Here is a 24187-nt window from a genome sequence, read left to right as displayed (position 1 = left end):
ATTCTGGGCATTTTATGGGTCTCTAATTGTCGTCACCGCATCATTGGCGGCTGTGCCTTCGGTTTCCCAGGGCCTAGCTGAGTCTTTCCCTTAAAGCTGTCCATGTTCTTACATTTTTTTTATATGATGTCATCTTGTTAAACACACTAAAGGCTCATTTCAAAAGTAGTTGTGAATCTAGTGTATTGTTAATTACCATTGCATATATATCTCTTGTTTAAAACTAAATTTTTAAAATTTGGAAATTCATTTGGCCAGAATGGTTTCACACCGCCGATTAGAAATTGGTATACGTTGTGGTCAGAATGATCTTGGAAAGAACAGCATATTCTATTGGTGAAACCCTGTCCTGCCTCCCAACAACCCATGAGGAATCGTGCAACCTCCTTAAATGGCAATGTGTCCGCTGCCTTTGGAATGATGCTTTGGTCTTTGAGATTTGGAATGGGGTGGTGCTGGATGGAGAATTCTGACAGTGGCTGACTCACACACCACAGTTTCTGAAGAGTGACACATATGTTGATTTTCTTTTTAAAGATTGAGATCATCAAGGCATTTGCATGCCTGCCTTGTATTTTCCTTCTAGAATCCACAGAGGATTGTGCAAATTTTGGCAACTGGTTGGTGAAGAATCTGAAGTCTCATGATAATTTGTTCAGGTGCATCTCATTGACACAGTTTTCCCCAACACCGTTTGCTAATGTGTTGTTCTTACCTGGCGTGGCCTACATGAAACTGCAGGTACACAGCAATGTTGCCAACTCTTCACTTCCCTCTGTAATGGCCGAGTTTGACTCTGTTCCAGGGCAATTCGGAACGGGCATCAAATGCTCACCTTAGCAATGATACCTTCGTACCACAAAGAATAAAAATCAATGCTGATTGTTGAGGAAACATCTCTTGAACCACAACTGCGTGAACTGGAACCAAAGAGGAATTCCTGCCTTCTCTAAATTGAGCCAATTCCATTGTTCTTTTACCTCACAATCTGTGTCATTAAGATGTTTGCACTTCTTGAGGCTTTCACTTTCCAACCGTCTTGAATCCGTTCTGTTTTTAGGTTTTGTCAAGAGTTGAAAACCGGACTTTAGGATCTGAAAATATCATCCACTTGGACTATTGGAGATTTAAAGTAAAGGAAAATAGATGCTCAGTTAAATTTTCTATTGAAGATGTTAGTGTGAGTGAGGGATATCAAAATGGGTCCTGGTGTGCAATGGATGATGATGAGTAATTCAAAATATAGTTCGAGCGGAAATTAGGGCATGACTTTGGGTATGACTAATTCAAATCTGCCCCAAAGGCAAAGCACACGGGTGGTGTGTCCTGATGTGTTCCAGAGCACACTACTTACACTGTACTATATAGAATGTATGTCAAAGGAATCTGCTGCAAGAATGTAAAAAATCCCTGGCCAATACAGGGAAAGCATTGTGCTTGAGAACACTGGCAGCTGGTGTGTACGTGCGTCTGCGTGTGGTAAGCTACTGTGTTCTGGAGACGGTTATGCTTAATCAAACAATCCAAGACTCCAGTAGATACTAGATAAGAATGATTTGGATCTACATGTATCATAGATGGAGCCAACGTCAGCACTGCCAAGTTTTCAAAGGCTGCCAGGTTTCCTGATTACTTTTGGGAGGAGACAGATTGTCCAACAAACATTAAGCCAAAAGCATCCATTAGACTAAATTGAACCGGGGCTCAAAGGGCTGGACTTCCTGCTCCTTTGTATTTGCCAAAATGAGCTTAATTGCTCTGTATTTAGACCTCTAAATTCCATAATTTTAAATCCTAATTTCAGGTTTTCTTTTGAGTTTTAAAGAATTTAGAAATATTTAGCAGTGCAGTACTTCAAGTCACAGCATTGTTTTCAGCTGTGCAGTACTAACAATGTAATGATAGCTCAACATTTAACATGGGAGTCGTTTTTCAGTGTTATTTTTAAACTTATGAATTTTTGGGCCATGCAAAATACAGCTTTTTGACCACCCCATTGTGTGTTATGATAGGACCCCAAGCAAGGTTCCCCAATTCTTTATGGTTTTAGATAAGGTAAGCAAACCATTGATCCCTGAGTGAGGAGGGATTATTTGGTTCCTTTTTTTAAAAAAAAAACTTATCTACCTCTTTGGTTGCAAATGATTACTTTACTTTAGAAAGGATCCCTTCCATTTATGGATATCATCTTCATGGGCCCAAATGAGCTTCTCCTTTTAAAAAGGAGCCAGTTTAGCCAGGCTTACTTGAATTAACAAAATTTATTCTTAGAAATAAGAGAAGAGTACAAGAAGATAAATTAAACCAAAACACACATGGATGAGTCTAAGTTGACTCAGTTGCAGTTGGGATTACTGGTAACATAGACATTGGTTGTAAAACAGTCAGTTTCACGATCCTCTGTTTTGCTGATTTAGTTGAGATTCTGCAGTTCTAATTCCTTTTTGACCATAATTGAATTCCAGTATTCAGGATGAGTATGTCCTTTTTGTTCCCTGGCTGTTGCTAGCTAACTTCTGACACTTAGTGAGAGATGTTTCGTTTTGAAGAATATATAATGTATTTGCAGTTTGCAATGTACTATTCAAGAGGTGGCATGGTGGCTTAGTGGTTAGCACTGTTGCATCATTGTGCCAGGGACCCAGGTTTGATTCCAGCCTTGGGTGACTGTCTGTGTGGAGTTCGCACATTCTCCCTGGGTCAGCGTGGGTTTCCTCCAGCTGCTCCAGTTCCCTCCTACATTCCAAACATGTGCAGGTCCGGTGAATTGGCCATGTGAAATTGCCCATAGTGTTCAGAGATGTGTAGGTTAGATGCATTAGTCATGGGTAAATGTCGGGGAATGAGTCTGGGTGGGTTAGTCTTTGGAGGGTCAGTGTGGACTTGTTGGGCTGGAGGGCCTGTTTCCACACTGTAGGGATTCTATGAGCAGGTTATCAACATCTCTTTATTAGCCACAAAAGATCATAGCCCAGTCTGCTTGACTTGCCTCTTTCCCCACCCTACTTTCCTCCACCCTTACTTTACAGGGCTGTAGTTTTACTTCTCCTTCTCAGCTGTAGGTGTGACATTCTGTGATGGTTTCTCCTTCCAGGCGGCCAAGCGGTCTACGTCAGTCACTTTTGGTTGCTTCAACCCTTTTTTTTAAAAAGTACATTTTTTTTTTAAGTATCATTCCAAAATGCCTAAAGTACTTTAGGGTTCTGCCCCATGCAGTGACAAGTATGTATTGCGTTAGGAGGATCCAGTGGACCACTTTCCACCATTGTCTGTTTGTTGATGAACCCACCTGACTTTTTCTTTGAAAAATTCCAGGTTCTATAAGACTAAGCAGTTTGTTCTGTTCTCCGTGTTTCTTGCTAATTATTTGGAGATGTTTTAGAAACCGCTACCAATTTGACCGAAGGTGAGAAGTTTTCCAAATAAAACTTTTTGGGTAGGCAACAAATGGGGTACCATCTAATTCCTGTCTATGAACTGGAATTGAGTTTCTTTGGTCCAAATCCATTTTGCATTATTCTTCCCAGAGCACTCATGTGGCTGGTAAGGTGTTAATGATTTATTTAATTGCTATTATAGTGGCGTTCAAATCTATTATTTGGTGTCCACTTATGATAGGATTGCTGAGCAATGATCAAACATGGGATATTTGACTCCTTTCTCCCTGCCATTCACAGCGTTATAAACACAAAGTGTAATCAAAGCACTTTATCGTTGTCAGAATTGCATTTTGCCATTTAACATGGGCAATGTTTTGAACTCAGAAGCTTTCTTCTCTGTAAAATGTAGTGCTGTGTGATTACTCGTCAAAGTCCCTATTTGATTTTCAGTAGAACCCTTCTTTCTTTGAAGACTGTATTTAAGTAGGTTTAAGTTTAGTTATGCAATTGAAGTAACTTTTATTTTAAGCCAATTATGAAGTATTTTACTTTCTTAATTGTGTCTTTACTTTATATCCTATTCTATTATTCTTGTAAATAATTTTGTTTTTTGTTGGGGAAAACCCTTTTCATCATTAGAGAATTTTGCTTCCACTGAAAGATTGCAGAAATTGATGCCATCTAGTTTTTTTCTTGTTCAATATGTGTGTCCATGTGACCTCTTATATTCTAATGACCGATGACTAGTAAGGTCCAAAGTAACAGGTGATTGGCAATGCCACCAGCTACTGCAGAGCTACATTCAGCTGGTAGGTGACAGGCAAGTTCATGTGACTAGAAAACACCTGCCACATCTCCATAAACTTCACAAAATATATTCACCAGTTTAACTCATTTGCTATCCATTAGTTTTTTTTTTGTTTTCTGGGCACAGGAAAGACTTAGAATTATTCAACGCAGCACTCTGACACTCGAAGGGGGGTGGGGGAGGGGTGGGAGAAGTAATGTTTGCATAACAATGATACTTTCCTGAAAATTTGTTTGTGACTGAGTCTATATATAAACAGTGAAATATTCATCATAGGCAAGAAAAGTAACACTAGGTTTTAACTTTAAAGCTAGTCATTATATTTTTCTGTAAAATTGTATGGGTGGTAATGTGAGTGAACAGAAACTGGCTTCCATAATCCCAAATTAAATTAGTCCCACCTGCCTGCTCCTGGTCTATATCCCTCCAAACATTTGTCATTCATGTACTTATCAAAGTGTCTTTTAAATGCTGTAACCGCATCTGCATCCACCATTTCATCAGAAGGTTCATTCCACACATGAAACACTCTGTTGTTAACCCAGAAAGAGTCTTTTAAGTCTTTTTCCTCTCACCTGAGAGATATGCCTCTGGTCTTGAAATCCCCCAGCCTAGGGAAAAGCCACCTGCCATTCACCTTATTTTACAAACCTCTATAAGGTCAGCCCTCAACTTCCTACACTCCAGTGAAAAATATTCCAGCCTATCCAGCCTCTCCTTATAACTCAAACCCTCTGTTCCCAGCAACAGCCTGCTAAATCTTTTCTAAATGCTCTCCAACTTCATATACTTCCTATAAAACAGGGCAACTAGAACTGGACACAGTACTCCAGAAGAGGTGTCACAAGTATACTGTACAACCTCCACATGATGTCCCAACCCCTATACTCAAAGGTCTGAGCAATGAAGGCAAGTGTGCTAAATGTTTTAACTGCCCTGCCTATATGTGACACATTCTTCAAAGAATCTTGTACCTGAAGCCTGAGGTGTCTCTGATCTACAACACTACCCAACACCCTACATTTAATTGTATAGGTCTTGCCCTTGTTTGTTTTACCAATCTTACCTGGAGCTCTGTAGGTCCAGGCTTCAACTTTGTGATCTGATCTTATGACTGACTGACTCCTTTCGCACCCGTTCAGTACCTATATAAAGAATGATTGGTGTATTTCCCTTTCTCCACAAGTGGGGAAGAAAAGGACTTGTAATAAATAATGTGTACGATTTAAAAAGGCTGGTTTAAAGTCTGCTGATTTAATTTGTATGTGGATATGTCCCTAATAGGATTGAAGTAGATTGTCTTGCTATACTGTTTAAAGCATTACAGCTTCAATCGCAAGATCTTAAATAACAGAAAATTGGTAAAACAAAACATGCTGAGGAAATGGAGGTGTTGTTTGCCATTGTGAAGCCTCTTTGACTGTCAGTTACAGCCCTCCCTTAACTGATTGATTTAATTACTGCTCCTGCATATTGAATGCCACTTGGAAGAGCCATTGGGGACAGTAAGGGTGCAGAACAAGAGAACCAGTCAGCAGTTTCATAAACAATCGCTAACAGTGGCTCCAGTAGCATGGATACCAGCCAAGTCTTCAAGGACCTATCTCCTCCTGGGCAACAGGTGGTGAGGGGGGGGGGTGTGTGGAAAAATTGATTTTATCCTTGCCAATCAACATTTGTAGATGCATCTGTCCATAATAGTAATACTACAAATGCCCACTGCACAGTCTAACCTGTATGGCAATATTCAGAATAGATGTATCACCTTAAACTGAACATCAATGAGGGCTAGGGACCATCATCAGCAATATTGTATTCATCATCATCTGTAACCTCCAGAGCCCACATCTCCTCCTTTTGTCATTTACCATTTGAGTCAGGGGACCCGCCTTGGTAGAGGAGTATAGGAGATCATGATAGGAGCAGTGTAAGGCATAGCCTTTTTAAAAATAAAAGCCAGTCTGGTGAAGCTACAGCACTGGACAACATTCTTTTTAAATAATACAATCCGTGTGCTATAAATTGTGCGAAGCAGGCAGTGGACCTACTGCATTAAATCTGGATAGTACTGTCTCATTCAGCTGTGAATGATAGTGTCAGTTGCAAAATAAGGTAAGGAAGAGGTTATATAAGCATTCCCATCCTCTGATGTCAAAGTACAATATAAGTGAAGAAGACCAGACAAAGGCACTTTTAACCAAATTTAGCCTGGAAAAATAAGGCCAGCATGTGATATAAACAAAAGGACCTGCGGGTTTTTCTAAGCCGCATACTATCTGGACCTGGAGCAATGTTGCCTTTGCTTCATTACTGTGTCAAAATCCTAGACCTCTTGCCCTAATAGCACTGTGCCTATACCTACAGCATGCCAGAGGTTCCAGAAAGTGACTTATTGGTTGAGGAATATAGTGCATCATGATAGCAGCATCAGGCATGGCTATGAAAAAGCCTTTTCAAGGGTATTGGGGATCATTAATAAGTACTGTCCTCAACAGCGTTCAGATTAATTGGTCTCATGTTGTCATGGAAGATGCAGCAGGTGTTGGCAGTCTCCATGGCTCTATCCTCCATTGAAGAATCAGCAACACATGGCTGAATTACTTGTGCCCACACAGAACAAGGTAATGTATGTTGATAGGTGGCTCTGCCATGCACAAATTCATCACATTGTGAGCCTAACTCGTGAGCTTATAATGGTTTGTGGTGTAATTCTTAACGCAGTCAGGATGATTTCGTAAACCTGGTCCAATAGCAGGATCACATCTAATGTGGAGATGGTATTTTGAGCTTTGTATGCATTAGTTGACTGAGCACAATCAGCATACTGTCTGCTTGAAACCCTCAGGATCCTGTATCCAATATTAGATGTCCAAAAGAATCCAGTACAGGACTGTAAGCAAAGTAAGTATATCCATATTTTTAATTGACAAAAGGATTATGGAAATGGTCAATCACAGTTCCATGTCCCCATGACAGAACTCGTGTCCAATCAGAGTCCACCTGCCTGGTCAGAGTATTTTTTCCAGATTCTAGATTAGAGTGGTGCTGGAAAAGCACAGCAGTTCAGGCAGCATCTGAGGAGCAGGAGGATTTTTTCTCATAACTGAGATGACTGATTCCAACATGGAGGAGCAGAGGAGCTGTTAACCAATCAGCACCCTCTTCTCATACTGTATAAATTTCTGCTCTCTTTCTAAGTTTTTGGTTTCTTGCATGTCTGTCTTTATGAATACAAGATGGAAAAACTTTGACTTTGTCTCTTTTTAGCAATGTTTATACTTCCTACAGTTAAGCAGCATTCAGTAGAAATGACGAAATACAGAAACTGCATTCTCTTTTTTTTACAAAGTAGAAGTACACAGGGACAAACAATTGCTTGATATTCAAAGTTGAGGCAGACCAGGAAGCCCAAATTTTGATATTGCTTTCAGATCCAGTTAGTAATTAGTCTCCGAGCAGTTGTTTTTGTTAAAACGGGACTTAATTGGGATACCCAGGTTGACACTGAAACTCTGCATTCCCACCATTCACAAAGATTAAATGGCTTTGGACATTAATGTACAGAAATGCTTGGGCTGCACAATTCATGCTTTTGCTGTATGTGTTCTATTATAATAACATGCTTTGAAATTCAAAATAAGTCATCTTGATCCACCTTTGCCAAGCTGTGTTCTGTTTGGAAATGTGTGCATTTCTGTTTTAGTCATAAAACAAAACAACTTGCACACCTAATGACTGGATTGGAAATTTATATTTTTTTATTTTCAGTGTGCACTGCCATAATTTATTGCTGGACTATATGCAATAAATGTTGATTTCCTATCTCTCCTCTCTTCCTCAGAAATTGAAGCAAAGGATGCTTGTGACTGGTTGAAAGCTGCTGGATTTCCACAGTACTCCCAACTATTTGAAGGTAAACTATTTGATTTTTAAGTTTCCTATTCTTTTACATAATTGTCAATAGGTTCTGGGATCTCCATGTCTTGGGTTGTGACCATTTTCCTCCTTTCATGTTTCAGTTCACACAAGGATCTGTTTTGGGACCACTGCTGTTTGTCATTTTAATAAATGGCTTAGAGGCAGGCATAGGTGGATGGGTTAGTAAGTTTACAGATGACACTAAAGTCGGAGTGGTGGACAGTGTGGAAGAATGTTGCGGGTTGCGGGGGATGTTGACAAAATGCAGAATTGGGCTGAGAAGTGGCAAATGGAGATAAATGTGAGGTGTTTCTCTTTGGGAAGAATAACAGGGAAGGCAGAATACCGGGTCAATGGAAAGATTCTTGGTAGCGTGGATGTGCAGCGGGATCTTGGAATCCATATAGATCCCTGAAAGTTGGCACCTAGGTGGATAGTGCTGTTAAGGCGGCATATGGTGTGTTAGGTTTTATTGGTAGAGGGATTGAGTTCTGGAGCTGTAATGTCATGCTGCAACTATTCAAAATGCTAGTGCAGCTGCACTTGGAATATTGTGTATAGTTCTGGTCGCTTTGTTACAGGAAGGCTGTGAAAGCATTGGAAAAGGTGCAGAGGAGATTTGCCTGGTCTGGAGGGAAGGTCTTTTGAGGAAAGGCTGAGAGACTGAAGTCTGTTCTCATTAGAGAGAAGGCGGCCAAGAGGGGATTTGATAAAGACATACAAGATGATCGGAGGATTAGATAGTGTAGACAGTGAAAGTCTTTTTTTCCCTAAGATAACGTCAGCTTGTACGAAGGGACATAGTTACAAATTGAGGGTGATCGATTTAAGACAAATGTCAGAGGCAGGTTCTTTACTCAGTGGTAAAGGTGTGGAATACAACGTAGTTCATTCAGCCACGTTAGGGAGATTTAAACAATCCTTGGATAAGCACATGGATGATTTTGGGATAGTGTAGGGGGATGGGCTTAAATTAGCTCACAGGTCGGCGTAACATTGAGGGCCAAAGGGCCTGTTCTGTGCTGTTCTGTTGAGTGCTACAACTGACACCAAAATCTACTAAATTCAGAGTAGTCCTGTTCCTGTAATATCAGCCCTAAATGGCTAAAATAAACTTGCAAAAGCAAATTTGTTATGCTATCTCAGCACTATTATTTCTCACTCTACTGTCTAAAGGTTTGAGTACACATGGAGAATAAAGTAACCTAAAATGAAATTACAAGTTTCGTTGAGCATTTCCTTATTCTGATCACTATCCATTATAGACTCATGACTATATGCCAAAACTCCTCCGGAGCAAATTGTGGCTTCAAAGCCTCTAAGTGATTTATCATAACGTTTCTTTGATATGAGAACTTCACAGAATTTAACCACTCCCATTTCATTCTTCACAGCCTCCCTGTTTCCTATTGATATTGAAGTTGTGAAAAATGATCATGAGTTTTTAGACCAGGATGCCACAGAGTCTTTGTGCAGGTAGGATCTTGTTCTAGAAATGTAATTCTGTGTAGACAAAGCCATTATACTTGTGCAACAAGTCAATATGGAGCATGGCAATGAGCTTAATAAAAGTGGGCTACTTTGAGGTTAATTTCCTTTCTCCCTACACACATGCAGGGAGTGATCCAGGCTTGCCCATTTAGGAATTATTGATTTTTCTCCAATAGAGGGGTATGGATTTGGGCATTGGGAGGATGTGTTTTCACTGTTCTACATGCAGACTGGGCAAGCTTATGAAAAAATTATTTCAAGATATGCAATTTAAGTTTGTTACATTCAAGAGATGAGAGTAACTTAACATCTAGTGATGAGTGTTACATCAAGGAGGCCTATCCAAACTAGTCAGCGGGATGGAGAATGTGAACATCTCAATTGGTTGGAGTCCTATCTTGCTCAAAGGGAGGTGTTTGTGGCTGTTGGGGGTCAGTTATCCCAGTCTCAAGACTTGACTTTGGAGGAACACCTGCAGTAGTGCCCTAGGCACTCCATTTTCAGGAGTTTCATCAAGCCTTGTTCGCCTCCCCCCAACTGCATTACCACACTTTTTATTTCTGGGTTGAATTCTATTTGCTACTGCTCTTGCTGACCACTCTGGTTTTTCCTGCAGTTTCAACCTTGCTCCTCACTACTTACCACCTCATTTGTTTTTGTGTATTCTGCAAACTACTACTTCATACCCCTTGCATTTAAGTCCAAAATTAAGTGTTCTCAGGAGATATTCTTCTGAGACGGAGATTGAAAGTCACTGCAGGCATAGACTAATGCATTGTACTTGTATCCATTCATGCTGTGCCGTAAATCTGGATTCTACAAACCTTCCATTTCACAAGTCATAAATGAATGTTTTTGCCATTCTATGTAAATATATCTATAATAAATGTAGAGTACATAACACAAGTTCTCTGAATGTGTTTGCCTGGAGTTTGTGGTGCTAATGACAGCAAAGCTATAAGCTTTCACTTGTAAATTCACTGAAAATGACATTCTCCTTGCTTTCACTCCATATTTAAACTGCATCAGTAAAGGGGGAAAAAAACACTGTCCAGAAATCACTGGGTGGTATTAGGCAGCTTTTTTTCCCCCCCAAAGTCAGTGCTGATTCCAGTGCTTTAACGCTAACCTCCTCATTCAGGTAAACCATCTGTCAGGAGGACTGCATGCTTACAAAATCAACTTTGTATTATCGATGTACTAGTTTGGTTAATCTACTTAATTGAACCTTGGCCTGAATTCTACTTTTTTTTTTCAAAAAGAAAGCAATCTTTGTGTGACCAGCTACAGAGCTTAAATTTAGACCTGTAGTGCATGGTCATATTTGAGGAAGTCTAGGAACCCTATCCAATGCATGTGGCCCTAACTACTGTGAAGAACTGAATTGATTATACATAATGTTGTGTTCTTTAAACACTTGGCAGTTATTGCATTGTCCTTCAATAAAACCTTTAACCCTTACAAAGCATGAAGTTTAAAGCTAGATTCTGATCATTCAGGGAAATGAGGGTTACTGGGAAAACACTGAATAGGACGTGAGGAATGTCAGATCAACCATGATCCTATTGAATGGCAGTGCAGGCTCGAGGGGCCAAATGGCCTACTCCAGTTCTTTATTTCTTATGGTCTTAACAGCAGTAAAGTGTGCAGCTCAGTAATTTTGTTATATAAAAATACTAACTATTTCCTCAGCTTCTTTTAGATTTCTTGTAGTCAATAGAAGGCTTATGGGTGTCAAATGTAATACTTGAAGTCACAGCAAAACACTAGTATAACAGAAGACACCAATCTAAAAACTACCACTGGCCATCTCCGTTGATCTTACTGAAATAGTTGAGAGTAGTGTTTTGGGAATAGCTACTACTTTTTTTTTTATGCTGCAAAACAACCTGAACTCTTTGTCCTGGTTATTAATGCATGGGTTGTCTGTTTCAGCTTGCAGTTTTCTGGGCAGCAGTTGTTAAAACCTATTATTATGTAATGTCTAGAACCTGGGATCCTAAACGTCACCCAGAATTTACACCAGAGATATTCACGAAGAACTGAGATGTAATTCTAGTTAATTGAAGGAAATTACAGGGTTTTGTGGTTAGCATAAATTAAAGGTTGATTCTAAGCACGATGATAAAAATAGTGTTGTGGTGCATCACATTCTGGAAAAGTACTGTTGAGCAAAGAAATCTATAACTGTTATGTCATAGAATCACTACAGTGTGGAAACAGGCCATTTGGCCCATTTGAGTCCACACTGAGCCTCAGAGCATGCCACCCAGACCCACCCTATTGTTGTAACCTTGCTTTCCCCGTGATTAATCCATCTAACATGCTCATTCCTGGCCTCATTCATTTGCCTAGTCTCAGTTTGCCTGCATTTAGCCCATTTCCATGTAAACCTTTCTTATTCATGTACCTATCCAAATCTCGCTCAAATGTTGTAACTGTATCTGCACTTACCACCTCCTGTGGCAGGTTGTTCCATGTATTCCGTGCCCTCTGTGTGGAAAAAAAAGTTGCACCTCAGGCCCCGTTTAAACCTCTTCTCCTCAGCTTAAACCTATACCTTCATTTTTTGGACTCCCCTACCTTTTTGGGAAAAGACCTTGGCTATTCACCTTGTTTATGTCATTAATTTTTATAAACCTCCATAATGTCACCCCTCGGTCTCTTATGTTCCAACAAAAAAAGCCTAAGCTATCCAGCCTCAAACCCTCCAGTCTCGGTAGCATCCTTGTAAATCTTTTCTACAGCTTTCCAGTTTAATAACATCCTTCCTGGAGCAGGGCAACCAGAATTGTATACAGTACTGCAAATGTAGCCTCACCACTGTCTTGTACAGCTGCAATATGATGTCCCAACTTCTACACTCAATGCACTGACCAATGAAGGTAAACGTGCCACATGCTGCCTTTATCACCCTGTCTACGTATGACTCCACTTTCCAGGAGCAATGTACCTGCACCCTTGGGTTTCTTTGTTCAACAACACTCCAGGACCCTACCACTAACTGTATAAGTCCTGTCCTGGTTTGTCTTACCAAAATGTAACATCTTGCATTTATCAAAATTAAATTCCAGCTGCCACTCCTCAGCCCATTGGGCTAGCTGATCAAGATCTCATACTCTTAGATAACCTTCACTGTCCATTATACTACCAATTTTGGTGTCATCTGCAAAATTACTAAGCAAACCTCCTATATTCTCATCCGGTTAGCACTGCTGCCTCACAGCACCAGGGTCCCAGGTTCAATTCCAGCCTTGGGTTGTGTGGAATTTGCACATTCTCCCCGTGTCAGCGTGGATTTCCTCCGGGTGCTCCGGTTTCCTCCCACAGTCCAAAGATATGCAGGTCAGGTGAATTGGCCAAGCTAAATTGCCCATAGTGCTAGGTGCATTAGTCAGAGGGAAATGGGTCTGGGTGGGTTACTCTTCGGAGGGTCGGTGTGGATTTGTTGGGCCGAAGGGCCTGTTTCCACACTGTAAGGAATCTAATCTAAATCTAAAAATATAAATGACAAACAACAGTGGACCCAGCACTGATCCTTGGGTCACATGCCTCCAGTCTGAACAACAGCCCTCTTCCACCACCCTCTGTCTCCCAGCATCAAGCCAATTTTATATCCATTTGTATCTAGGGTGAGCTAGCCCATGAGATCTAATCTTACTATCTAATTACTGTGCAAAACCTTGTCGAAGGCCTTGTTGAAGTCCATCTAGACAACGTCAAAGCCATGCTGAATATCCCTAATCAGTCTTTGCCGTTCCGAATGAACATAAATCCTTTCTCTCAGAATTCTGTCCAACAGCTTACCCACCAGTGATGTCAGATTCACTGATCTATAATTTCCTGGCTTTTCCTTGCAGCCTTTTGTAAATAATAGCACAACATTATCCGCCCTCCAGTCTTCCAGCAGCTTGCCTGTGGTTGTCAATAATTCAAATTTTGAACAATTAATCTGCACAGCCTTGTTTTTGTGTGGATTTGCATAAACTCTGCTATATTTTCCTCTGTTTTGCTGAGTTGCAAGATTCTTGTGAGAGTGTCATAATTTTATGTTTATCCCGAAAGGAGACATGCCGGGATAGGTCAGGTTTTCTACATTTGGGTGAACTGAATATCTTTCCTCATCCACATTCATCATGCACTCCATAACTTGTCCAATGGTCATAAACACAAAAACTGCTGGTGAAATTAGTGACTCTGGCAGCAACTGTGGAGAAAAAAGCAGGATTAACGTATTGAGTCCAATACAACCCTCCTTCAGAATTTCAGCTCTATAAGGTTAACTCCATGTCTCCCTGCAGGTGCTGCCAGAACCACTGCTTCTCCAGCGTTTTGCCATCTTTTCAGGTTTCCAACATCCACTGATTTGTTTTTGTTTCTAAGTAACCTTGGCAGATCAATATAAGTTAGTTAATTACAATTTCCTGAGACGTGTATTTATGTGTCAAAATGCTATGGAGATTGGGAGAGGACGGGGGAAAGAGAGAAGTTGTTGTTAAATGTTATCGGCGGCTGTCCTATTCAGTTCAGGTATGAGGAGATTACAAATTTTAATGCTATATAACTTTTTTAAAAAGTTAACACACAAGCTCTTAAAATAGCATGCCATGTGAATTTTGACACTGTAGCCACACACTTGCTGGTCTAATACCTAATTAAATCTGAAAACTGAAGAAACTACAGTCTTTTCTGAAGTTCAGACATCGCTGTTTAATGATGGACCAAAATCCTATAGACAATATAGTTTTGCAATATTGTAATGAACCAGAGAGGTGTTAGAAGAAAGTGAAGTGAATCCCATGAACCATTCATTGTATTGTGTAGGGTCCTCATCCAGACACTGACATGGGCTGTCTCAAACTCTCATGGTGCGAAAAACTATACAACAAGATGCTTATTGGTTTAATATATCACATTATTTGGAAAAGGATTCTCAATTTCACATGGGTGAAACAGTTATGTTATTTTCTGCTTTAAAACAAGAAAAAGCAGCTGTGTAGATGAATGCCAATTGAAAGCTATCCAACCAGGTGCAGGACAGGTATGCACCCAGGATAATAAAAAAAAATTGTACCTTAACAGTGGGAACTAGACTGGTGTCTGTAATTTCAAACTCTCCTGAAATTCAAACTTCTGCTAGCTTGACTATAAGAAGCCACATGGTTTAATGAAAATCAACTGCTTCACTATAGCCAAAACAAAAACTTCTGTAAGAAAGAGACTGAAGTAACTCCAATGTTATTTTTTACCTCTATCTAATTTTGTGTGTGATAGTCTGTGTGAATCAAGTGAGGGGTACGCCATATTCTTTTTAAACCTCTAGAGAAGATGTAGCATAATAAATACCCTCTTTATTTTAAATTTCAATATAACTTGTTGCTGGTAACAAGTAGATTGGAACAATCACACTGGCAAAAAAATATGCACACCTTGCACAATTTTTTGATTACAAACATTTTTTTTTTAAAAAAAAAAGCACATTCTGTCTGTGACACTCTTAATTTGGATACTTATTTCTTCCAGGCGATTGAAAACACTGAACAAATGTGCAATGATGAAATTGGAAATTGGTAGAGAGAGAAGAAAGGTGAGTTCAATTTATTGGCACTTTATTTTTCACCATTGGATTGGAGTTTAAAATACAGATTCAATTTCTTAATATGCATGGTCTGTTTGAGAAAGTAAGGCTGTTGAAGGTTCAAGAATGTATTATTGATTTATCAATAGATTTGTAAGCTGAAATAGTTTGCCATTGAGTTCCCAATTTGGATCAGACTTTTCAGAGGAAGAAAGATCTGAAGGTGAAATAACATCATACTTCTATATTTCAAAAGAAATACATCATTGACCTGGCCAAAGTTCATAGGTTATTCTTGCGAACAGAGAATGGGTGCCTTGGGGGGGGGGAAAATGATTGGAAAAGAAAGGAAATGTATTTTATCTTGTAAGCAAATGTACAAATCTGATATTGTTCTACTTCGAAGATTCAAACTTGATTAATTCAAGAATGAACATTTAAAACATTTCCAATAATCAGTGAAATTGTGCAATTGTAGGGATGCCAGAAAATTCTCCTTGCACAAAATTCTTATTCATGTTCATTTTCTTAACTTTTTGGTTAAATTATTCATGTGTTTTCACTTATTCAGAACTAATATTAAGAACTACCACCAAATTATTGCATTAAAAGTAACAAAAATAGATGTTTTTAGTAATAGAAATTAATATTGCTAAATTGCACAGTAAGAATTACTGACCCTTTTTCTGCAGCTTCCTAAATAGAAAGAACATTCTTTGGAGCATAAAACCCTGTTATGTTCAATTTTAACACCTCTGACACTGTATTTGGCCTTTTTTTTTGCAAACAATAGAAAAAAACCTACAAATTTCCCCAAATACATATGAAGCTGTGAATTTTACTTGATAGAGGTTTATAAGATGATCAGAGGAATAGATAGAATAGACAGTCAGAAACTTTTTCCCCAGGTACAACAGAGTGTTACAAATGGACGTAAGTTTAAGATGAAGGGTGGAAGGTATAGGGGGGATGTCAGGGGTAGGTTCTTTACCCAGAGAGTGGTGGGGGCATGGAATGCGCTGCCTGTGGGAGTGGCGGAGTCAGAATCATTGGTGACCTTTAAGCGGCAATTGGATAGGTACATGGATGGGTGCTTTAAGCTAGGACAAATGTTCGGCACAACATCGTGGGCCGAGGGTCCTGTTCTGTGCTGTATTGTTCTATGTTCTATGATAGTTATGTACAGGTAAGTTGAAAGTAATACATGTTCCTTTTCAATACATAGACAAATTAGGCCTGCCAATATAACTGATCTCCAAATAAGAACAATTTACTTGCAAGCAAAATGCACCCTAACTGCAAATCAATTTGTTTTTAATGAAACCACCAATGTACCTTCAGTGATTTCCCTCTGGTAAGTCTGTCCTTCCTTTTTTGAGGTGTTCTGAGAAAACTCTGCAAAGGCATGATTAAATATTCATTTTTTTGTGATCTACTAATCATGTAACATTTTTGCAAGGATCTAAGTAAAACTAATACTAAATAAGTGTTTAAAATGTATGTACATTACTACAGAAGATGGTTGAGAAAATCCCTTAATCTCTCAACTGGAGTAGTAGCTAAGAAGTGATTAGCTATATACTCCTCATTGTACATGGCTTATTGAAGATACTCATCCATTCCAACCTGTCTGGATTTGTGAAATATTGTACTCCATATAGGTTGAGCTCTAAATCCATTTGCACCAGTTACATTACCATGGTTGATTTACTTCTAATTTTATAATGCTCACCTCCCATTTCCAAAAGCCATGCTTCCATTATTCAAGTGGTCCAACCCTGTCATTGGCCGCCTCCTTACCTCAGCGCTGTGAATGTCGCAACTCATCTAAGAAGTCACAAATCATTTCACCAGCTTTATAACGTTGTACATCGTCCTCACTTCTGCCTTGTTCTGGTAGTTGATGTCTCAGCATATTGATTTCAGAATTCTTGTTTCAAATTTCTCTATGACATCACCTTGCCTCATACTAGCCTGCTTTGTCCATTCCTTTAACACAATTTCTTATCATTCACCACTCCTCTTCCTTTTTCACCACCTGCAGCTGAGATTTGCCACTACTCCTCACTCTGGCACACACTGCTCAGTTCTATCCATTTTTTTTTTCTCTCTCTCCCTCTTTAACTCTCAAACCCCAGTCCACCCCAACCCTCTCTTGCACTTGTTCTCTTCCTTTCTTTTTCTCTCCCTTTCTCTCTTGCTCGCTCTCTTGTGCACTTTTTTTCTCATTTTCTTGCTTTCTTCTCCCTCCCTCTATCCCTTGTATGCTGTCTTTTTCTCTATTGCACTCTCTTTTTCTTTCTCTCTTCTTTCCTTCCTCCCATCATTTTCCAAACCATTCTTTACAGCCATGCTGTATAAATGGCATTCTAGCCCCTCCCGTTTCTTTCCTCTTGACACTGCATATGATCCTTCTTGTTTGAAAGTGTCCAAGTTCACGAACAATATAAATACAGGATCTTTTTGATTTTGATCATAAACCAAATTCTACTTGAGTTTCCTCAAACACAAGCTTGAGTAAAGTTTGCCATTCACTGTCAGACTTGATTGTGACTTGATGCCTGAATACCAAAAAAAAAGTTCACCACCAAAGATTCATGCCCCATCAGTGATGGTGATATCTGTTCATCAGTGTTTGCAATCAATCAGTGCTTATGTTTGTCTTCTGTTTTCAGAGCGATGATTCTGAAGATGAAGATCCTTGTGCCATCAGTAGCAAATGGACTTTTCAAAGGCACAGCAAGCAGTGGTCTCGTGTCGAGACATTAGAACTTTTCCATCCGGAAAATCTTTGCTTACCCAGTAGCCCATGTTTGAAGACAGTTGACTGTGATGATATATTCCCAGAGCTGGAAGAGAAGCAGGAAGTTTCATCAGTTCACAGCAGCAGTAGCAGCAGTGCGGGCACTGATAGTATCAGCTTGCCAAAAAATTCTGAAATGCACATTACAGATTTTGAGACTAGTCGAAGTTCCTCAAGATGTTCCTCAATTAAGTTGCCGTCTGCAGACACCTCTTTGAGTGGCCCACCATCTCCAAATGAGCTCTCCAGTTTTGGTACTGATGAAAAGGTCACTCAAAAGTTCTCAAAGACCAGGGGAAAGGGTTTATTAAAGAAAATGGAAAGGCTTCGATTAAGAAGTTCTAGTCAGAAAAGGAACAATCAACAAAAATGTAGGCCATTTATCAGTGCGCCTGTACTTCAAGAAGGATTTGATGAAGAAAAGATGAGAAATCTCAATTGTTTTGACGTTGCTGAACTTGATGAGACCTTTCTTAGACAGAACCCGTCATACTCCTCCCAAACCTGCAGTAGTAGCAGTCAATCCGAGAACAGTAGTACAGTAAGCACACCAAGCCCTGTCCTTCGAACACGGAGTCAAACCTTAAGTCGAAATCGGGATGGGACGTATATGGAAAGTTTTGATTCAGCACAACCACCCTGCAGGAGTATTAGCCAACAGAACTTTATAAATGAGAAGTGTCAGCATGACCATCTTCTTTTTCAGATTCCACAAGGCCACAAACCAGGAACATTTCCGAAAGCACTTCAGCATGGTATTGTCTCACCAATAGACACTTCAGTAAACTGGAGAACTGGCAGTTTCCATGGTTATCGTCGAAGTAGATTTGGCAGAGACAGTAGGGTGAGCAGTTCAAAGGAGATTGACTGTAGGCATGACTCCCATGATGACTTAGATAATCGCATGAGTATATATGATAACATTCCAGGGGCCCTTGTTCACCTGAACAATGGAGAGGTAGCAGATGCAGCTGATGATGACGTGTTTGCAGAACTGGATGATGTCATGGAGCATGTGAATGGCCTTCAAAGACTCGTGAACAAATGGTCAGAAAAGTTTTCTGATGAAGGAGAATCTGATTCTGCAAATGACTCAGCATCTCCTTATCCATCCTCTCCAAAGGACATTCATTTGGAGATAGAGAAACATCTTGGGTGTGTTAATGAGGAAATGCAAGCTAGTAAATTGGATATTACAGAAAAGTCTGTCAATGATTTGGACCCGTCAGTCATGCATTACAAAAGGGACTCTGGAGTTGGCTCATCGTTGACGCACAGTCACAGGTATTAGCAACTGATCTTTTTCTTTGATGTAGAACTGCAAGGGCTAGAGGTTTTTACATTTATATTTACAATATTATAGGATGTATTTGGTGTAACCATCATCTATTGTGTTAAATGAATCAATTACTGTGATCACTTTCAAAAACCTGTGCTGTTGAACGTTTGCTGTTAGCCAATGCACACTACATATGCAAATAAAATAGTTATATTAAGTTTTGTACCATATGCCTTATCTAAAATAAGGCTCTTACTTACACTTAAGTTTTCTAATTCCCATTTATATTCCCAGATTAAATATAGAGAACTACTGTCATGATATGATATTACAGTCATGTGCCTTTTAAATATAATCAAACAAAGTGACTTGGGTTAGTGCAAATGCAAATAATGTAATCAACTCAAGTTCCCATGGGTAACGACACTTGGGAACCTTTACTCTTCGAAGTATATTGGAAGTGCAAAATCTTTTTTTCATAAAACATTTATTTTAACTGATTATTGTGATTATAATATGCTATATAGTACTAACCCCTTGACATAACTATTGCTAACTAACCATTGATCATAAATTCCCTGGTTCAACTTCCCTAGTTCTTGAGCTGTCCAGTCTGTCATTGTTTCTTGTTCATGAAGAAGGGCTTATGCCCGAAACGTCGATTCTCCTGTTCCTTGGATGCTGCCTGACCTGCTGCGCTTTTCCAGCAACACATTTTCAGCTGTCATTGTTTCTAACCTGGGTAATAGAATGTAGTCCCCTCTCCCCCATTACTTTATCTCACCTTATGTATGTAATCCAGACCATGGAGCATACTGATTTAGAATAATATAGGTTTTGTGATGCATGTCAGTTTCAGATTTGAGAAGGAATTCAGTTCATTAGAAACTTGTGTAAATTTTGTAGCGGACTCTGGAAGTTAATTTTAAGGTTTTAATAATGTGACCTAAAGCAAACTCATCCCATTGCAATGGTGAGATTCTAAGAAAAGTCAGATGAACTTGCAAAAGTATATGAACAATGTTGATTTTTTATTTGGCTTTGTGAGGAAGATAATCAGTAGTTTTCAGAAAATCTGAGTCTTACTATTGTGGGAAACAGAACTCACTCTCGAATCAGCCTGAGACAAAGCCTTGGAAACAAGAACAATTTATTGCAGCCTTGCAAGTACCGGAAGCTTCTGCAATCAAGCAGAAATGCGCGCGAAAACCGAGCATGTTAGCATTCTTATTCAGTTTACAAGTTGCGGAATCACTCCTCCCTTTTTCCCATCTTATATAAGCCGATTACCTCACTTGCTTTTTTTCTCTAGCTATTTTCTTATCTGGGCATCCTGCTGTCCTTGTATGTCTGCATTCTTTTGTTCCTTGTTTGTTACAGCTTGTTCTTTTATCCAGTTTCTCTTATCATGCTATAAGCTTTATTGTGAAAAGCCCCTGCTGCTGCTTTTTGTGGTCAACTGCAAGACTTTAAAGTTATTTCCTAGCTTAAAACTATTTTTCTTTAAAAGACCATCTATATTCATTAAAGTCTTAGCCTTAAGTATGCTACATGCTACAAGAATTCCGCGACCGTTTGTATAATGTCCCACCCCCGCAACACCCCCCCCCCCCCCCCACCTGCAGAAACTACATTTCTAACCTCTAACACTATTACACACTGAAGATGGAGGGTTACATTGTACTTTGCTCAAAAACTGCATGAGTTCATGTAAAACTCCATTATCTCACTTTTTAGATTAGAATCAATCTAAACATCATGGCATAGACCGAGAACACAGGGGGCTAACACCTTCAACATATTGTCTAGCTATCACCATTGTTAACAGCTAACCCAAGAATGCAACCTTTTTTAAAAAAAAGGTTTCGTGATTTACACATGAAAGAAGTGAAACTATCATGGTATTCTAACAGATGAAAGGCTTAACAATCAATTTTTCAATGTATAATTTCAGTTACATCACACTAAATTTTTGCTATAAATTCTGTTAGGATTGAGCCCTCCACTACCACCTGATGAAGGAGCGACGCTTTGAAAGCTAGTGTGCTTCCAATTAAACCTGTTTGACTATAACCTGGTGTTGTGTGATTTTTAACTTTGTACACCCCAGTCCAACACCGGCATCTCCGAATCATGACACTGAAGATGAACCTTGTACACTTGAGCTTGCTTTCATATGGACACAGGCACCAGTAGGCACACTTTTAAAAGTTCCAACGTGAATTTTTTTTTAACCAAAACTAATTAATTTGCACAAATGAAACTGATTTATTTTAAGTTTTCAGATTTCAAACGGGTTTACTCACATGGAGAGCTAGACATGCTTAATGTTTTTTTGTGATTAAAGCCATTTCCAGTGTATTAATAAAGCTGTATTAGGTTCCCCTTCATAAATATCCCCATAGGGGTTATTAATGCAAAGAGAAAACTGTTCTTTTACACCAGCCAATTGTACTGGTTCCTTGAAAAATTTACCTTTTTTTTGATTATTTTAATACAATAAGAACTTCAACTCTAATCTAAACGCACTCATTCGAGTTTAAATCACAGGATCTTTTGACACCTTTTTTTTTATTTTGGGAAGAATAGAACTCCTCCACCTCTCTGGTAGAAAGGTATTGCCAGACTAATGTTGTTTTTATATTGCAGGCAACAGAGGTTATGCTGGCAGGGTGAACTGAACTTAAATCCTCAGAACTTACATCTCCAGATTGATAGCCAGTCTGCAGCTCAGCTCAACCTCTTACAGAAATTGGCACTCCTGAAGCTCACCACCCTGATGGACAAATACTCCCCCTCCAGCAAGCAAGGCTGGAATTGGTAGGCTGTTGGATATAATTTAAACTTGATTTGTGAAATATTATAATTCACAAACACAATTCAAATGTTTTATTGATGTCCTCTGTATCCCTCAAATTAAATGCAACCTGGTTAGTTGGTCTTTCCTATTCATCACTTTTTACGTGTGTGTGTTTGTGTGTGTGTGTGTGCGTGTATAAAACGACCTGACTAAAATTGTACCAACCCCAAGGGATTAATTTAAAAAGAATGTTAAAGTTACGTGGATTGAAGGTTGTAAGAAACTATTTTTGTAAAATTATTAATGATTAATGTCTCTTTGAAGATCAAAGCAGCATTCTTTAATGTTGCATTTTATAGTATTAAAATATTAGCTGAAATAAAATGTTATCTGTTACATAAGGATTATATTTCTCTTTTTCATTGTATCAATTTACAGATTGCCCATGGCACCGTTTGAACCAGACAATTCTTTATAACTATGTCTTGTATGATTTCAACACACGACTGCAGATAATTTATATTTTTAGTTAATGTATTCATCCTTTCCCTTATGATGAGATACCTGACAGCACTAAAACCTTTTTAGTGTTTGGATGTTTACTGATTATGCCATGGCATGTGCCTTTTCTAGTTGCTCCTGAATAGTTTGTGCTAGATTTTATGGTGTAAGAGGGACCATGAGAGTCTGGCATACCAATTGGTGTGGGGATTGGATGCCCTGCCCTGGATTTTCTGGCCTTCCCCATAGCAGTTTAATGGCTTCTTGGCCATTTGTTTTTTTTTTAAAGGAGAACTCTGCCTATGCTAATTAAATAGTCTGCAACTCTCTGGTCCCAGCAGTACCATTGGGAGTGATGAACACTGCTGGGGCTATTCCCAGCTCTGAAGAGCAAGGAGCTAGAGTTAAACCTAATAAGTGCTGGGGTAAATGGAGGTGAGGTAGAGGCTTTTATTGTGAGTCGAGAATGTGGTGCTGGAAAAGCATAGCTGGAAAAGCATCGAAGGAGCAGGAAAATCAATGTTTCGGGCAAAACATTCCTGATGAAGGGCTTTTGCCTGAAACATCTATTTTCCTGCTCCTTGGATGCTGCCTGACCTGCTGTGCTTTTCCAGCACCACGCATTCAACTCAAATCTCCAGCATCTGCAGTCCTCACTTCCAGTTTTACTGTGGGGTCAGGCACCTGGTGAGGGGTTTAGTGGGATGAAGTGGACTAACCAGAAATAGAGAGGAGCAGGACAGAAGGCTTGGAAAGGCGTTGGTGGATCCAGGAAGCTTGTTAAGGTGGACTACTCTCATTCCTTGTCACTAGCCCACGTAGTGAAAGCTCCTGGGTTTCTCACACAATCTAGGTCTCTCCCTCTACTGGTTAAATCTGAGTAGTGCTGATATTGATGCCCTTATGGCCACCTAAGGGCCTCTCTGCTGATAACATTGTTTTTATCTAATCATGGGTATTGTTATTACTGGCTGGGACAGTATTTAGTTTCCATAGCTACCTTTTGAGAACATGGTGTTGAGCTGTGGCTTTGATCTGCCTTAGTTCATTTGGCGTCAAACAACCCAAAATGCCATTAGATTAAATTCCCTACAGGTATGGAAACAGGCCCTTCAGGGCCAACAAGTTCACAACGATCCTCCGAAGAGTAACCCACCCAGACCCATTCCCCTACGCTTACCCCTGACTAATGCACCTAACACTATGGGCAATTTTGGATTGTGGGAGCAAACTGGAGCACCTGGAGGAAACTCGTGCAGACACTGGGAGAATGTCTGTCTGTGTGGAGTTTACACAGTCGCCAGAGGTTGGAATCAAACCCAGGTCCCTGGCACTGAGGCAGCAGTGCTAACCACTGAGCCACCGTGCCACCCTATTAGATAGAGTTCCAGAACTTTGACCCTGTGATACAGATATATTTCTGAGTCAGGATGGTGAGTTGCTTTGAGGGGAACTTGCAGACACTTGTGTCCCATTGCCTCTGTGTTGCTCTTGGCCTTCTAAATGTTAGCGAATGTGAGGTTTGAAAGGTGCTGTCTAAGGAGCCTTGTTGAATTTCTGCGGTATTCTTTGTAAATACTACACACTACAACTGCTGTGCAACAGTAGTGGAGGGAGTGAATGTTTGTG

The 24187-nt window shown here is 39.6% G+C and overlaps 1 protein-coding gene across 5 annotated transcripts in view; it reads left to right on the top strand.

The window, feature by feature from the left end:
* The window catches only part of LOC122556533 (rho GTPase-activating protein 7-like), a 166719-nt gene extending 143655 nt beyond the window's left edge, over positions 1–23064 (top strand). For 3 of the 5 annotated variants that reach the window (XM_043703304.1, XM_043703306.1, XM_043703305.1), the window contains exons 2-5: positions 8030–8101; positions 15121–15184; positions 17851–19262; positions 21907–23064. In XM_043703304.1, the coding sequence (XP_043559239.1) occupies positions 15149–15184; positions 17851–19262; positions 21907–22081 (1623 nt within the window). In that variant the 5' untranslated portion in view covers positions 8030–8101; positions 15121–15148 and the 3' untranslated portion in view covers positions 22082–23064. Of the gene's footprint in view, positions 1–8029; positions 8102–9500; positions 9583–15120; positions 15185–17850; positions 19263–21906 lie in introns of all 5 variants that reach the window. The other 2 variants (XM_043703302.1, XM_043703303.1) reach the window with 2 other exon arrangements.
* Positions 23065–24187: the final 1123 nt, after the last annotated feature.

The sequence above is a fragment of the Chiloscyllium plagiosum genome, chromosome 14, assembly GCF_004010195.1.
Source record: "Chiloscyllium plagiosum isolate BGI_BamShark_2017 chromosome 14, ASM401019v2, whole genome shotgun sequence".
NCBI lineage: Eukaryota > Metazoa > Chordata > Chondrichthyes > Orectolobiformes > Hemiscylliidae > Chiloscyllium > Chiloscyllium plagiosum.
Note: the sequence above shows the minus strand (reverse complement) of the source record. Positions and strands in the feature narration are given on the sequence as shown.